At 40.4% G+C, this 17,565-nt stretch overlaps 1 protein-coding gene across 1 annotated transcript; it reads left to right on the top strand.

Moving 5' to 3' along the window:
* Positions 1 to 533: 533 nt before the first annotated feature.
* LOC139745832 (uncharacterized) lies at positions 534 to 4,785 on the top strand. Its single transcript, XM_071656427.1, has 2 exons — positions 534 to 576; positions 2,913 to 4,785. The coding sequence occupies exons 1-2, from the start codon at positions 574 to 576 to the stop codon at positions 3,537 to 3,539; spliced, it is 630 nt and encodes a 209-aa protein (XP_071512528.1). The 5' UTR covers positions 534 to 573; the 3' UTR covers positions 3,540 to 4,785.
* The last annotated feature ends 12,780 nt before the right edge of the window (positions 4,786 to 17,565 follow it).

Genomic DNA, 17,565 nt, shown 5'->3' with positions numbered 1-17,565 from the left:
ACGATGGAAACTTTTATTATTCGTGCAGTAACGCTTCACAACATAGTCTCAAGAAATGAGGGTCTATAAGTATCAAATTATCGGTGTTTGAAATGACCTATAGACCTCGGCGATGTTTGAGTTGAGTTCCATCCAGGGGGTCCAGTATTCTAGTGAATATGGGATTCAGTATCACCTCCCTAGCAACTTACCGTGTCTCAATACCAGGTCAGAACTTCTCCTGTTGGTGGCTTGGGGACTTGGATCGTCCAGTGCTAAAAGGCAAACTAATGAGTTCGTGTCTTTATGACATAGTTTTTCTTTCCCGTTTTTTTTTTTTTCTATCACGTAAAGCATCTTGCATTCTGGTAATGCTGTCCGTATAATTGTCCGCATTTTCTTTCTTATTTTCTTCTTGATATCGATATCCTCATCGACCCAGCTGAATCAGCTCTCCCCAAACAATGCACGGGTGAAGTCCAGAGCAGACGAAACACAGCCTTGAATCAAGATGTTCTTCATATACCAAAAAATTTTGCATGGACGCAGTAGTTCACAAGAGCACTCAGTCTGCAGCGCACACACCAACTGACCATGGTAAGTCCACACGGTGCCAATTGGTTGAAAAAAGTTTAACATACGACCGAAGCTGACTGGAATATCCCACGAAAATTTTTCTCCGTCTTTCCCTGGATGGATTACCGTCTCTTGTGTGTGGTGACGCTTTTTGCCTCCGCCAAAAGCGTAGCGGAGGTTATGGTTGTGGGAATGGAAGCAAACATCCCCTCTCCCTTCATGACAACCACTTTTTACTGTCTATGGTTCAACCGTTCCTGTTCTGAGGCTATTCAGGCATGGGATCTGGCATATCGGGCTTGGAAAAACTCTCCTTCCTCCGACTCCCATTGAGTCAGCATTTACCATTGTCCGTAATCAGAGTGAGTACGTTATCCGTGAGGTAATGCGTTCCTTAACTCAAAGGTAGTGCGTTAACTTCTCCTCGTCATCCACTGGTAGGTCTTTCTGGTATTTCGCTAAGAGCATCGCTAGCAACTACTTTCCACCTTTTTCTTCGCATTTCCGCTTTAACAGTACCATAGCTGTCTCTGCCGTTGACCAAGTCACTCTCTCTTTGGTTCCCGTTTCTCCTCTGACTCAACCTTCCCGTCATATCTTTCCGAACTGTTCGAAAAATGCTTCTCTCTCTCTCTCTCTCTCTCTCTCTCTCTCTCTCTCTCTCTCTCTCTCTCTCTCTCTCTCTCTCTCTCTCTCTCTCTCTCTCTCTCTCTCTCTCTGGACACAAATAACGCTGGCGTCTTACCACTGCATTCCTCCACATCCCTCTATTCTGCTCCTTCTTTTCTCACTCGTTCTACATCTCGTCTCGCCACATCTTCCTCAATTAACTGAAACTTGCCCCAAGACCCAGTTTCTGCCCATCTCTCTCTCTCTCTCTCTCTCTCTGACAATTCTTCACAACTCTCCTTTCCTTCGACGGTTCTTTAATTGCACCGACTGACTTTGTGAACGCAGTTGGTATAACTGTGATATCCATTGGGAATATCACATTACTGAAAGAGCTAAGTTTGTCTCTGAGAAACTAGGAGTCCTTTTTAGACGTCAATTATCTTTTTTTTCCTTCAGAACAGTAGTTCCCTTTATTCAAAGGGCTAATCTGTCCTTGTACGGAGTACTGCTCTCATATCTGGGGTGGTTCTAGCTCTACATCCTCACTTGACATGGTTGAGTCGAAAGCCCGGGCTAACTTATATAAACTGTCCCAGGCTAACTTCAAAACTTGACCCACATGCCCTACGCCACAATGCTGGTTCACTTTCCCTCTTCTTCACTTCCATCTTCAGCATTTGCTCCTAAGAGCTAGCTGCTTGTGTACCGCCATTACTAGCTAGACCATGCAATACTCAGCAACCTGCTGCATCATATGATTACCTTGTGACCGCTGGCAGCTCAAGGGTGGGCCGTTTTGATAACCGTTTCTTTCCTTGCACCTCGAAGCTTTGGAAGTCTCTACCCTTTCATGTCTTTCCCAATAACTATGACCTGGTACAGTCTGAAAAATCAGGTTTTTCACTTCCTCCAAAATTAGTAAGTGCTTCTCTTTGTCTTTTCTTTTTCCCTTTCATCAACACTTTTCCCTGTCTTTTCTTTTTCCCTTTCATTAATCTCCATTTAGTTTCAATTAAAGCCCGGCCTCTATCTATATGGACTTGAGTCCGGGACTGGAACCTTCACCCTCACAAAAAAAATAGAGCATCGCTTGATATCAGCAGGAGCGACGGTGTTGCTCTACCTGTGTGCGAGTGTGTGATTACATTACAATTACATTACAGACTTTATAGATTACATGTCTTGCTTTTTTTCTATTTGGCCAACAACGGCAAATGAGCTACAACTGCCGTAGCCGTAACCTCCAGCAGAGTAATGGAATCATCTGAAAATGATTCATTCATTTGGAAGAAATGTTGTTCCTTATTTGTTTGAAAGGAATTGTGCGCCAAGTCAAGGCGAACAACAATTGGATACGGTAGAAGACACAGCATTCATAATGATGTTATAAGGACCTGATACTACTTAATCAATGGTAGCCTCATCTGATATAGATTGTAGACCTCCATCCCCGTAATACACAAATAGTAATCGTAGATAATAATTGAAAACTTACAGCTCTTAAACAGACGTGCAGAAGTGACCAGATGTTCATACGTGCATACAGAAAACACATAGACAAGCAAAGATAAAGCACAATTCAAGCACAGATGCATAGGTCATTGAGAAATCCTGATAATAATATCTAGAAATCTTCACTCTAAAATTTCTTCTTGACTCAGTTGAACCTTCACAAGGAAATTTACTTTATGATATGATATTCTTCTGAATAAAGTGTATATTCAAGTTCCCTTTTTCTTTAACAGGAGATGATCACAAGTGCGTTCGCCCTGCTGTCTGTATTGGCCGCTGTTGTTGGAAAGATATACCCCTTTGCTGCCACTGGAGTACTGTTCGAAGCTGGAGAGACTCCATACAGAGCAGAAGACACCTTCGCTCTGGATGCTGCGACTGGAAGGGGCAAGTTTCGAGGAGTACATGCAGGAGCCTTTGCTAAACCTGAAAGGAGTTCCTTTAATCCAGTCTTCCCTGTAATTGCGAAGGGTGTAGCAACTGGGGCTTATGCAAGGGATGTAGGAGGTTTGCCTGGTAGAATCCAGCAGGTAAATAATATATCACCTGGAGCCTACACTCGTCCTGGAAGTGGTCCATATACTGGAGTCTTTGAAGAGGATGAAGGACTCATATCACCTGGAGCTGACTTCGCGTCGTCTACTGGAATCGAAGATGAACCTTACACTGACTATGGATTTCCTTCAATGAATGTAGCCAATGCTGCAAATGAGGAGTTATCAGTACTGTTTCCTGGCTCTGGAGTTGATTCATCTGTTGGAATCGACACTGGAAGGGGGACTAGGTATATCAAATGCACCTCAGGCTCCCGCAAGGAAACTTTCATTCACCAGAGGCAATGCACTGCAAAGGGGGAATGAATTTGATAGGGGTTTCCTCGGTGGTGGGGATATTGTACCCTCTGGAATCGATACTGGAAGAGGAAGAAGAGTGCTAGGAGGACTTCCCCTAGTGCTATAGTGGGAATAGCTACCGGAATCCAAAGTGGAAGAGGATTGGGTAGAAACACCTTATCCAGCAAATTTCACAATGGACGGAGGAAAAGCGCTGTAGCTGGAACTCTTTCTCAGAGTGACCGTGGTTCAGCTGTTGCAGTTCAGACTGCAGAGGGACTATCTGCAACGTACGCAGGCATAAGACAAACTTAAACTATTAAAGTCAGTGCTGGAAAGGGAAAGGGGTAGACCAACAGGAGTTTGATGTTATCGCTTGTTGGTGATCATCAACTAAAGCTCATGCTGGGTCCTACAACTGGCGCCTGGAATGGGTTCATCTACTGGAGCTCCCAGTGGAAAGGGATCGGGTATATTAAATGCAATTCACGCTCTCACAGGAAGACTTTCATCCACTGAATCTAGGTGCTGTCAAGGGAGGGTATAGATGATTGGGAGTTTATCGCTGGAAGTAGTATATTCACTTGAGTTCATTGCTGGAAGAAAGAGAGGCCCATTAAGAGGATCTTTCGCTGGCAATGTACACAGCTCATCTGTTAAAATCCACGCTAGAAAGGGATTAGCTGCAACGTAATCATGTATAAGAAAAAGTTTATTCACTAATAACGGTGCTGGAAGGGAAAGGAATAAATCAACTTGAGTTTATGTTGTCCCTGGAAATGCCCCTAATAACATTCACGCTGAAAAATAATGATAAACGCTAACAGGACCTTCTTCAGCTGGTACTGGAAAGGTTCATACTGGAAAAGGATGAGGTAATTTAAGACTGCACCTCACGCCAGCAGGGAAAATTGTTTCATCTAATAAAATCGGTCTTGGTAAGGGAAAATTTAAATCAGCTGGAGCTTACGCTATCGCTGGACGTGGTTCATTTACTAGAATTAGTAGTGGAAAGGAATGGGAGTACATTAAATCCAGGAAACATTGGCGCTGGAAGTGTTTCATCCGCTCAAGTTACAAGGTAAAACGGAAAGGAGTAATACATGGTAAAGTGTTAAGTGGATAGGATGAATGGGGAAACAAACTAAGGGTATATGATAGAAATATTCGTGCATGGCCTGGCGTCAAAGTGCAACAACTTTCATTCATGTCTCATCATAGTAAAAGATCATCGTAAAGTCATACAGTTGATATATATATATATATATATATATATATATATATAATATATTATAATATATATATATATATATATATATATATATATATATATATATATATATATATATATATATATATATGTTTATATGTTGATGTTGATAATGTTGTTGACATTGTTATGTTCATGATTATGTTATGTTGATGATATTCTTTGTTTGTGTCTTACTGACGGAGACAGAAACTTGTTTCTTGACAACCTGAATTGTTTGGTAGACGCGATAAAGTTATTAGTACATTGGCATTCTTAGTCTGTAATATTCTTTGGGATGGAAACAGCCTAAAAAATTTGGCAAGTATCGTTAACTCACAAATGTTTGTTCATATATATACTTCATATATCAACTACTACTCTATTCATCACAATAAACTGAAACATTCTCTGTTTTCATCATTGGTTCTGAGAACATTTTTCATATGTAGTCTAGAATTGACTGATGATGAAGTGCAACATCTATGATACTGGTTATGAATTACAGCATCCCAAACATTTCCTTGATTCAGCTCGTGATTTTGCTAGAAAGTCTTTTTAATGTGTTATATTTAAAGTACCATTTGAAACTAAAAGCTTGTTTGTAGTACCCTATTGTGAGAGCCTAACTGATGTTCATGTTTTAAAAAAAGAAAAAAATTCAATAATGATGTAGTCTTCAGAAATGATATACGATTAGGAAAAGTCTTATCAGAAATTCCTTAACACAACTTAGAAGGGATGTGTGTACAACATCCCCTGTAAAGAGTGTGATCAATAACAATGGTCAGACTAGTAAGGTTCTTAAAATCAAAGTTTGACAGCATAAATATGGTGCTAGATATGGCTAAGAATCCTATGACCTAATTGTCCACCTCAAAGACTTTGGTCGTCAAACTGAATGGAGCAGTGTTAAGGTTATCACATACTAGAACTCAATGATAGAAATATTATTGAATCGTCTCTTTCTAAAAAAAAAAGAGATATTCATATGAATAAAGATGTTGGTTTATGTGAATCAACTAACTTTGTAAAAGATAAAATCTTTTAGATACAGTTTCCCAGAACATAGGTTAACCTGAGCTTGTAACTTGAGAGAAGGGAGGTCATCGGGGGTGACCTTGTGCCCTGATTCCTCACCTGTGTCTTAATTCATTCACCTGCCCCGCCCAGTGGCGGCTGGTGTATTATATTCTGATTCTCTTAATCTGTATGCAGTCCTGACGATGAATTTATACAAAAGCGCTTGACACTTCGTATTTTCCTTTTCCTGTGATTTTCTTGTAACTTCCATACACTCGCTACTCGTGTAAGTATATATATCTTATTCTTTTTTCATACTATTCGCCATTTCCCGCGTTAGCGAGGTAGCGTTGAGAACAGAGGACTGGGCCTTTGAGGGAATATCCTCACCTGGCCCCCTTCTCTGTTCCTTCTTTTGGAAAATTAAAAAAAAAGTATATATATATATATATATATACGAACAAAGTGCATACGAACGCGCACCTTCATAGAACATACAAACTTCCAACAGCCAGTATCGAACCCGGGACCCCTGTGCAACAGGCGGGAGCGCTACCGTTAGGCTATGATCGACCCTAATAGGAAAATGACTATTCGAATACTATGTACTCGAATACCCTCCGCGTTGTACAGTTAGGTTCGATAAAATGCTATCTGCTGGCTGTGTGAGCCTGATGGGAAAAGATTGGTGTAGACCCCGTTGCTCACCAACGTGAGACAAAGGGTATTCGAGTACATAGTATTCGAATAGTCATTTTCCTATTTGGGTCGATCATAGCCTAGCGGTAGCGCTCCCGCCTGTTGCAAAGGGGCCCTGTGTTCGATTTTGATTGTTGAAGGTTTGTATGATATATATATATATATATATATATATATATATATATATATATATATATATATATATATATATATATATACTAATACGAACAGATACTACACATTGATCTTGGCCATAAGACTTAGGGCTTCATACAACTGGTGAAAGAACAAGTGAAAACAAACTGGACCCCAGCCTCAGACACGATAAAATCCACGTTCAAAAGCAGGTGGTTTCATGTGCATACTGCGGCCCACTTACCTCCACGTCTTAAGAGATGGTAATGCTCTCATTGTTAAGCCAAGAGATTTTAGTGTTAATACGCCCGTCCTGATCACCAGGCAAGTGCCAAGTACCTGCTGGTCTGGGATGATATTGTACATTTGGTGCCTGGCGTAATAAGTCTCGTATATATAACGGTATCTCGCTAAAGCGGGAAATGACGAGTATATATATATATATATATATATATATATATATATATATATATATATATATATATATATATATATGTATATATATATATATATATATATATATATATATATATATATATATATCCACACACGGCACTGGTGGCTGATTCGGGTGAGAAACTATAGAAGCTAGTAACGGAGTTTGGTAAAGTGTGTGAGAGAGGAAAGCTGAGAGTAAATGTGAATAAGAGCAAGGTTACTAGGTACAGTAGGGTTGAGGGACGAGTCAATTGGGAGGTAAGTTTGAATGGAGAAAACTGGAGGAAGTAAAGTGTTTCAGTTATCTGGGAGTGGATTTGGCAGCGGATGGAACCATGGAAGCGGAAGTGAGTCACAGGGTGGGAGAGGGGGCGAAAGTTCTGGGAGCGTTGAAAAATATGTGGAAGGCGAGAACATTATCTCGGAAAGCAAAAATGGGTGTTTGAAGGAATAGTGGTTCCAACGATGTTATATGGTTGCGAGGCATGGGCTATAGATGGGGTTGTGCGGAGGAGGGATGTGTTGGAAATGAGATGTCTGAGGACAATATGTGGTGTGAGGTGGTTTGATCGAGTAAGTAATGAAAGGGTAAGAGAGATGTGTGGTAATGAAAAGAGTGTGGTTGAGAGAGCAGAATAGGGTGTATTGAAATGGTTTGGTCACATAGAGAGAATGAGTGAGGAAAGACTGACAAAGAGGATATATGTGTCAGTGGTGGAGGGAACTAGGAGAAGTGGGAGACCAAATTGGAGGTGGAAGGATGGAGTGAAAAAGATTTTGAGCGATCGGGGCCAGAACATGCAGGAGGGTGAAAGGCGTGCAAGGAATAGAGTGAATTGGAACGATGTGGTATACCCGGGTTGACATGCTGTCAATGGATTGATCCAGGGCATGTGAAGCGTCTGGGGTAAACTATGGAAAGTTTTGTGGGGCCTGGATGTGGAAAGGGAGCTGTGGTTTCGGTGAATTATACATGACAGCTAGAGACTGAGTGTGAACAAATGTGGCCTTTGTTGTCTTTTCTTAGCGCTACCTCGCGCTCGTGCGGGGGGAGGGGGTTGTCATTTCATGTGTAGCGGGGTGGTAAAGGGAATGAACATAGGCAGCAAGTATGAATTGTGTACATGTGTATGTATGCATATGTTTACGTTGAAATGTATAGGTATGTACATGCGCGTGTGTGGTCATGTATGTATGTTTATATGGGTGGGTTGGGCCATTCTTTCGTGTGTTTCCTTGCGCTACCTCACTAACGCGGGAGACAGCGACAAAGTATGATAGAATATTAACATGATATATGATGTATTGAAAAATACAGACACACACACACACACACACACACACACACACACACACACACAAACACACACACACACACACACACACACACACACACACACACACACGTAGGGAAAGTGTAGAATAATGCTTGATTTTGTAATTCATACACATCGGCGAAACATAAACAAGAATTGTGTGTCGCCGACATTCAAATACATATACGATTTTTTTCCTCCAACGTGACAGTGAAACTCTCTTAATTGGCTTACATTTTTTGCACGTGCGGCCACGCCAACAGACGTTGCATAATCGTACCATTCTCCTGTGTTTTTAAATATTGAAAGACATCAGAGTTGTATATCCGTAGACCAGGGCGTCTTGACCCCCCACCCACCCACCCAAAAAAAAACACCCCCACACCCCACACCACACCCCGCTCTCTCTCTCGTACCCCACACTCCACACCCTACACCCCGCTCTCTCTCTCTCGTATCGTGGACGATACTGATCTTGTAACACATTATCATCATTTACGACCATTTTTTATCTCTTGGTGATGCGAGAATGCCTGAGGTTGGACAGTGAGAACTGGTATTAAAATGATTTAGTGATTCACTGAGAGAAAAGGAAGGATAAAAAAAGATATATGTGATTTTTTTTTTCATCTATTTCTTCTCGGTATATTCTTTATCTTACTGGAGTGGATCAGAATCTTCGAGTTGATAGGAATGGATTAAGATATTTATTAGCGATATACGTGGCTCCTCTCTCTCTCTCTCTCTCTCTCTCTCTCTCTCTCTCTCTCTCTCTCTCTCTCTCTCTCTCTCTCTCTCTCTCTCTCTCTCTCTCTCTCTCTCCCTCTCTCTCTCTCTCTCTTGTATATCTAAAGAAGAGGCATGACTGTTGCTGATTAGTCAGTCATGGTCTTCAAAGTTTGTATAGCTTGGATGTATTTTCAAAATTGTTATGTTAATAAACCTGCAAAAGGAATCCTGCATATATATATATATATATATATATATATATATATATATATATATATATATATATATATATATATATATATATATATATATATATATATATTTCTTTCATACTATTCGCCATTTCCTGCGTTAGCGAGGTAGCCTTAAGAGCAGAGGACTGGGCCTTTGAGGGAATATCCTCACCTGGCCCCCTTCTCTCTTCCTTCTTTTGGAAAATGAAAAAAAAAACGAGAAAGGAGGATTTCCAGCCACCTGCTCCCTTCCCTTTTAGTCGCCTTCTACGACACGCAGGGAATACGTGGGAAGTATTCTTTCTCCCCTATCCCCAGGGATGATATATATATATATATATATATATATATATATATATATATATACATATATATATATATATATATATATATATATATATATATATATATATATATATATATATATATATATATATATATATATATATATATATATCGTAAGACTATGTCTTGAACATGATATAGAGTGCAGCTTCAAGCACCGTTTCATAAGATGGGCATATCTACTTTTTAGGAAACATATAGAGGATGACAAAGATATTGACCTTTGGCAATAGAAATCTTTCCTGTGAGAAGAGACTTAGAAAATCAAATGTACTTTCCCTCGAAAGGCAGTGAAGTAAAGGCATGGCATGATCATCGTGTATAAGTGGATGAGATGGATGAATATGAATATCAAAAAAAAATTACTAAGAGTATTCAATCAGATAGACATCGCAACGAAGGACTGAGTCTTAAGAAATCTTGATTTCATATGGTATAAGGAAGCAGTGGTTCAAGTTCCAGACTAGATGGTTATAACAGTAAGAGGAATTGCTTCGCTTGGATCAACAGCTTCCCTTCATCCCCATGGTACGCATGAGCTTTTGAGGGAAGAGGATATGTTTCAGCCCATCAGATACAATTGTTATCTCCAAGGCTCCCTGGATGAACCAACACATCTCAGTCTGTTACCTTTGGCCTTATATCTGTCATTTCATTTTTATCTCTTCGTCTCCAGCATTACAGCGACAACAGTTGGTCTTGGCAGTGAGCAGATGTGCCTAAAAGAGAAATCCCTTTTGATTCGAGATGGAATCTAATGCTATACAACGTCATGCGTTTTACGATCATCAAACACAAGTGAATAATACGATCTTACGTTTTACCCAGCAACGTTTTTAAGGGTGATCGTTGGTAGTGGTTTTAAGAGAAAAGAGCTCTTATGAACGTGCTTCTTTGTGTCTAATTATTGAGTAATTATTACAGTACCGTTGTTGCTACAACAGACGTCATCATTTGACTGTTATCATGAAAGAAAATGAATTAATGATACGGAAAAGAATTTTGTCTCCTATGTATCTCATGTTTACTGATATCCTGGACAAGGTAATTGGCTGGCTTACATTCACAACTCTCTTGGCTACTCACATACAATACGCTCATGCACACACACACACACACACACACACACACACACACACACACACATAGATACAGACAGACAGGCACACACACACACACACACACACACACACAGATACAGACAGACAGGTACACACACACACACACACACACACACACGCTCGGATCAACCTTGACTCTTTTAATATTTATAATCTTCAGACCTCCAACGCGAAGTTAGTGTATGTTTGACAGTTGAGCTCTCACTCTTGACCAGAACACACACCGTCTGCAATGGTAAGAAAAGAAGAACAAGAAGAAAAAGAAAAGAGAGGATCGAGATAAGCTTGTGACATAGAGTGTACATATGTGTGGGTCTATGTAATAAGAAGGACTTCATCGTGCCTTTTCAGTTAGTGGTGAGGTGGGGGGGAAAAAAAGTGATATAACCTGGATAGTGTTGGATTTTAGGTGTAGCAACAGAAAGCTTTGCTAGTGTCGTGTTAAAGGTCGTAAGAGCTGAGGAGGTGAGTGGAAGAGCAGAAAACGATATAAAGGTCACGTTCGGTTAACACCATGAATACGGATGGCTAGCGATTAATCCGGTTATAAAGGTCACGTTCGGTTAACACCATGAATACGGATGGCTAGCAATTAATTCGGATATAAAGGTCACGTTCGGTTAAAACCATGAATACGGATGGCTAGCGATTAATCCGGATATAAAGATCACGTTCGGTTAACACCATGAAAACGGATGGCTAGCGATTAATCCGGATATCATCTCTGTACGATTAGTAGTATCCATCCGTTCACAGGAGAGAGAGAGAGTGAGAATGAGAGAGAGAGAGAGAGAGAGAGAGAGAGAGAGAGAGAGAGAGAGAGAGAGAGAGAGAGAGAGAGAGAGAGAGAGAGAGAGAGAGAGAGAGTGTCACGTAGATACACAGACCACACAGACCCAAGGTCCAAATGAGGTGGTCTGGTTCAGGTGAACATCGATACACTATCGCAACAAGGTCAAGGAGAGCTCGGTCGTTGGAAAAGGTAGCATTATATCCCGCTGCGTTATGACAACTGATTATATTAAGGGCGTTGCTTTTGAACACATATTCTGGGAGCCTTTCCACGCATCATTAATGTTGTTGGTGAAGAAATATTTCGTATGAACTCGGCGGCCTCCATGTTCTATTCCATATTCTCTCGTTGGTCGTGCTGGCGGTAAAGAAATTTTCCATATCGACTTTCTTGAGTCATTCAAGTATTTAAGACATTCTATCAATTTGCCCAGGAGACACCTCTCTCTTTTTCTTTTTTGTAGAGAGAGAGAGAGAGAGAGAGAGAGAGAGAGAGAGAGAACAGATCTAATTCTCGCAATCTGTCCTCGTATGGTTTCTTGCGCGAGGATGGGATCTATTTCTTTTGCCCTTCACTACACTGCTTCCATTTTGAGAATATCCTTGCTTATTAAGTTGGGGGGACGGGACGAAAATCGCACTTCAATATTCTGGTTAGGTGTCTAACTAGATTTAGGTATAATGGTGATAACACATTCTATGCTTTTATGTGTGTAAGACTTTCTGTTCATGAATCCTATTAGACATCATGTTTACTTTCCTGGCAGCTTCGTTATAGTGTTAGGAGAGTTCGAAGTTGTTGGAGACAGTGACCCCCTCGATTCCCCTCCTCCCCCTCTTCACGCAAGGGATGTCTCTAATCACGTTGCCCATCCGTTCGTAATCGATATCTTTGCTGAGGTTTTCTACTCGTAACAGTTGACATCTATTGACGTCAAATGGCATTTGCCATTTACTAGATCATTCATCTACATCATCATATCCTCTTGTGATCTTAGCTCATCTTCTTCAGTGGCTATGGCACTGCCGATCTTTGTGTCATCGGTAAATTTAGCCATTAAATTGTTTATCTCTACATCATTACCGTTAAGATAAATGATGAAGAGCGTAGACCTTAATATGGATCCCTGGGAGATCCCTCTGATAACGGGTGACCACAGTGGTAATTCACCAATCATTACGACTCTCTGCCTCCAATCACATAACTAGGCTTCAATCCAGTTTCCTGTGCAATGCGTAATCCCAAGAACCATTGACTCTATACATCAGTTTAACTTAGGAGACTTTATCGAATGCTTCTTGGAAGTCCAAAATCATGATATCTGTTACTCTTGTCGTCGTTATTATTTATGATAGAATTCATGGAGGTTTGTAAGGCATGATCCGTGCTTTTAAACAAAAAAAAAAATGTGTGTCTTATTGATCAGGCTGTGTTGTTTCAGATAGGCTACGATTATCTCTCTAATAATTGACTCCAGAAGTTGACATATGATTCAAAGAGAGGCTAGTAGGACGCTAACTGCCAGGCATTTCACGGTCTCCCCTTTTGAGAATTTAGGAGTAACGCCTGCCAGTCTCCAGTCCTGCAGGACTACTGCATCATAGAGAAATTGATTTAAAAGTTAGGTTATCAGTTTGGTAAATTCGTGTCTAACATTTCAAATTACTTGTGGATAGAAATGATCAAGATCTGGACTTTCATCAGTCAGCACTTCGCTCAATGTGACGTTAAATTCTGTTATCGTGTGAGTAGTATTCGTCATTGGCTCCAAATTCGTGCCGCTGCTTGCTACTATAGATACAGAACTCATAATCTTGTTCAAGGCTGTTGCTATGCTTTTATCATTCATGATGGGTTCCCCATCTGCATTTACTAAGGGTCCAATCCCACTCATTAGACGTTTCTCATATTTGAATCTTTGTTACTATCTCGTGTAGTACTACGTTCGCACTCTCTATTGGCTTGCTTGATAAGTCCTTTTATGTCTCTCCTAATTGTGTTATATTGCTTTGCAATATTTGGGCCACTGTCTCATTTCTTGGGCTCGTGTTGTGTAATTCTGCACCGTACAGCTCCTGCAGTATCTTAATGAGCAACGTTCAGTCCCACTGTTGGTTTTATTGTTTCTGTCGTGCATAGGAACGGATGTGTCTTTTTAGTGCATAAACTGATGTAGAAAACTGGCCTATGATTCCTCTAGGCATGAATCAACAAGGGTGATGCTTTTTTTAATACATCGTGCAGCCCACTATAATCCTCTCATTTAAAGTTAGGGGTTATAATACTTATTTCAAGGGAAGCGGTTTTGATCTTTGCGTCATCTTAACCATGCTATGATCACAGGTGCTAAGATGTTCACGAAAACGGGTATTAGATACGAAGAACTCCTGGGATGCAAGAACTAGTACATTAGTTTCCCTCGTCGGTTCTGTGACGGTCTTGTGGAGAAAACTGTCTTTGACAAAGTTAATAAGTTTAACAGATTCATTTTCTATACCTGAGATAGTTTGCCAGTTGATTAGAGTTCCCCCCCTCCCAGAATAATCGAATCATTATCTTTATTGCTGTATACATATATATATATCTTTTTCTTTCTTTTAAACTATCCGCCATTTCCCGCATTAGCGAGGTAGCGTTAAGAACAGAGGACTGGGCCTTTGTGGAATATCCTCACCTGGCCCCCCTCTGTTCCTTCTTTTGGAAAAAAAAAAAAAAAAAATATATATATATATATATATATATATATATATATATATATATATATATATATATATATATATATATATATATATATATATATATATATATATATATATATATACATATATATATATATATATATATATATATATATATATATATATATATATATATATATATATATATATTGCTCATGAAATGACCTACATTAGGGCCTGAATTAGCCGTGCCGTCTCAGCTAAACTAAGAAAAATATATAGAATATTAGTACAACTTTAATGAGGATAAGTGATTACAGTTTTCTCTTGTAAGGTGAGAGCACGGTAGCCATATGCCTCCCAAGTCTCACAAATGATTTCTGGAACTCTAATCATAATGGTTGATGCGCCTGTAATGCCCAGACGCGAATATACTAATCATTCAATGTTTATTTGTGACATATGTGTATTTGTGAATGTTTATGTTATTGTATAATCACCAGTTCTGATCACATCGATGCATGGAGATAAAAGTAAGTTATGAATGGATCACGTACATGGAAGAATTAAGGAAAGTACGCTAGGAATAATAGGATGAGATGGTAATGGGAAGATTAACCCAACATGGCTTTTGGATAGTCGAAAGAACTCAGATATTACATTCAAGGAGGTTGAGAGCCAATTGCGTTCCAGCTGAATGGTTGTTATGATGATGGTAATGATGTTTACTTACGGACAGTCAATTGTGTAAGATCTGCCTAAAGTTGACACTGTATCTAACACGGGTAGTCTGCACGTCCACAGAGCATCTTAATGTAAAGTATTGAAGTATGAAGGTTCTCTGTAGCTGCTTGCATATGTTTTATGTTGGTTGTCTGGTTAGTTCTTCCAACACATACCTATCGACTGCGTCCGCCATTAAGGTAGACAACGTCATTTTGGAACCACAAATCGTGGCAATATTAAAACAGCCTTTCCAGCTTATAGGTTCGCACATTTCAGCACTTCATTTCCCTTTAACTGTACTTTTCAGCACCTCATTTCCCTCTAACTCTATTTTTCAGTAACTTATTTCCCTCTAAGTGTACTTTTCAGCACCTCATTTCCATCTAACTCTAATTTTCATCACCTTATTTCCCTCTAACTGTACTTTTCAGCACCTCATTTTCCTCTAACTCTATTATTCAGCACCTTATTTCCCTCTAACTCTACTTTTCAGCACCTTATTTCCCTCTAACTCTACTTTTCAGCACCTTATTTCCCTCTCACTCTAATTCATACCACCTTATTTTTCAACAGCACTACTTTTCAGCACCTTATTTCCCACTATCTTTATTCTTCTGCTCCTCATTTCCCTCTAACTCTAGTTTTCAAGACCTTTCTTCTCTCTAATTCTAATTTTCAGCACCTTATTCCCTCTAACTCTACTTTCCAGCATGTTATTTCGGTCTGTCTCTATCTGTCAGCAATTTATTTCCCTCCAGTTGTATGCAAGCAGATTTTCTTTTAAGGTAGTGAATACCAAATGTGCATTAGTCTTTGAAAGACCATCCATGTCTAAAAGAATATCTCTCTATCTGTCGACACACACACAGACACACACACACACACACACACAGACACACACACACACACACACACACACACACACACACATTTTTCAGTGAACATGTAGTCAACTATAACAGTGTTTATCATCACGCAGCGTGGTGTGTATGGTGGAGCTCTGGTCCTGTCGACTCTGGTGTCCGTCATCTCGGGCACCTACGTCGCTGACTCATTCGTACACAATGGAGGATACGTTGCAGCCGGTGCTCCCATGAGACATTGGGTTGTGGAAGCAAGTACCTACGGAATAGGAGGCGTAGGAGGAATAGGAGGTGCGGTGACTGGATTTTCTGTTCCTGGCAGAAGCGGTGACGTTGGCGGCGGTGTTGCCTTTGCCTACCTGCCTTATCGTGGACCGTGGTATTATCGTGGTGTCTGGGGTGGGACATCGCCAGGATCTGGTAGATGGGTACTCTCCACTTCCCTTCTGGACGGTTTCCACAGGAAACGAGGAGGAGGAGGAGTGGGAGTATTTGCCGGTGTACATCCTATAATAGGCGCAAGAGGAAGAGTTTATGACGATTTTGGACTGCTGTGGGGCAATGGTGCTGAACTCTCTACTTTTGGCACTGCTCTTGTAGGACACTATGGAGGTATGGCTCTTAATGGATATCGTCCAGGATATCGTCCAGGATATCGCCCAGGATATCTTGCAAGTGCCATTCCATATCCTGGAATAAGGAAGTTCCTCACTTTAAACAAGTTTCTTCCATGGCCGACTCTGGAGCTCTATGGAATGAACGTCCACACACATCTTCCACTCAAGCCACCTCAACTCCCTTATGAAGGTACCCCTAACCTTTTGGTACATGCACCTAAAATCCTTGAAATTAAGGCACCAGGAAGTCCTTTAGTGATCACACCTCCTAAAGTTATCGTACCAAAATTCCCCAGATTCAAGTTCTCGGAACTTACCTTGACGATGATACCTAAAGTACCCGAAGTATTCATCCCAAAATATCCTCCAGTTATGAATCCAGAGTTCCTTGGCTTAGGAGCTCAATACTTTTCGTCAATAAATCCTCCTCCCCGCTACCAAATACAAGTACCAGAAATCCCTTACCGATGGGCCCTATGCGTTACCTCAGCCTTGGATCCTCTGCATCGAATACATCCTCCACTATTATTAGCTGACATGGGAGATCCATGGACAGAATACTTCCCTTCAGTAAACCAGAATAGATATCCATACGCACGCCAGCTCCGTAAACCATGGGCCCATTACTTTCCTTCAGTAAAGCAAACTCCAGTAAATACACCAATACTCCCTTGCGAAAACACCCAAGGATTACCCTCAATAAAACCTACTCTATATCCTTCAGTACATGCACCAGTATTCCCTTCAATAAAATCTACTCTATACCCTTCAATACATGCACCAGTATTCCCTTCAGTAAAACCTACTCCATACCCTTCAATAAATGGACCAGTATTCCCTTCAGTAAAACCCACTCTGTATCCTTCAATAAATGCACCATTATTCCCTTCAGTAAAAGCTACTCTATATCCCTCAATACATGCACCAGCATTTCCTTCAGTAAAACCTACTCTATACCCTTCAATAAATGCACCAGCATTCCCTTCAGTAAAACCTACTCTATATCCTTCAATAAATGCACCAGCATTCCCTTCAGTAAAACCTACTCTATATCCTTCAATAAATGCACCATTATTCCCTTCAGTAAA

The sequence above is a fragment of the Panulirus ornatus genome, chromosome 63, assembly GCF_036320965.1.
Source record: "Panulirus ornatus isolate Po-2019 chromosome 63, ASM3632096v1, whole genome shotgun sequence".
Classification (NCBI taxonomy): Eukaryota; Metazoa; Arthropoda; class Malacostraca; order Decapoda; family Palinuridae; genus Panulirus; species Panulirus ornatus.
This window is presented reverse-complemented; position numbering and strand designations above follow the sequence as displayed.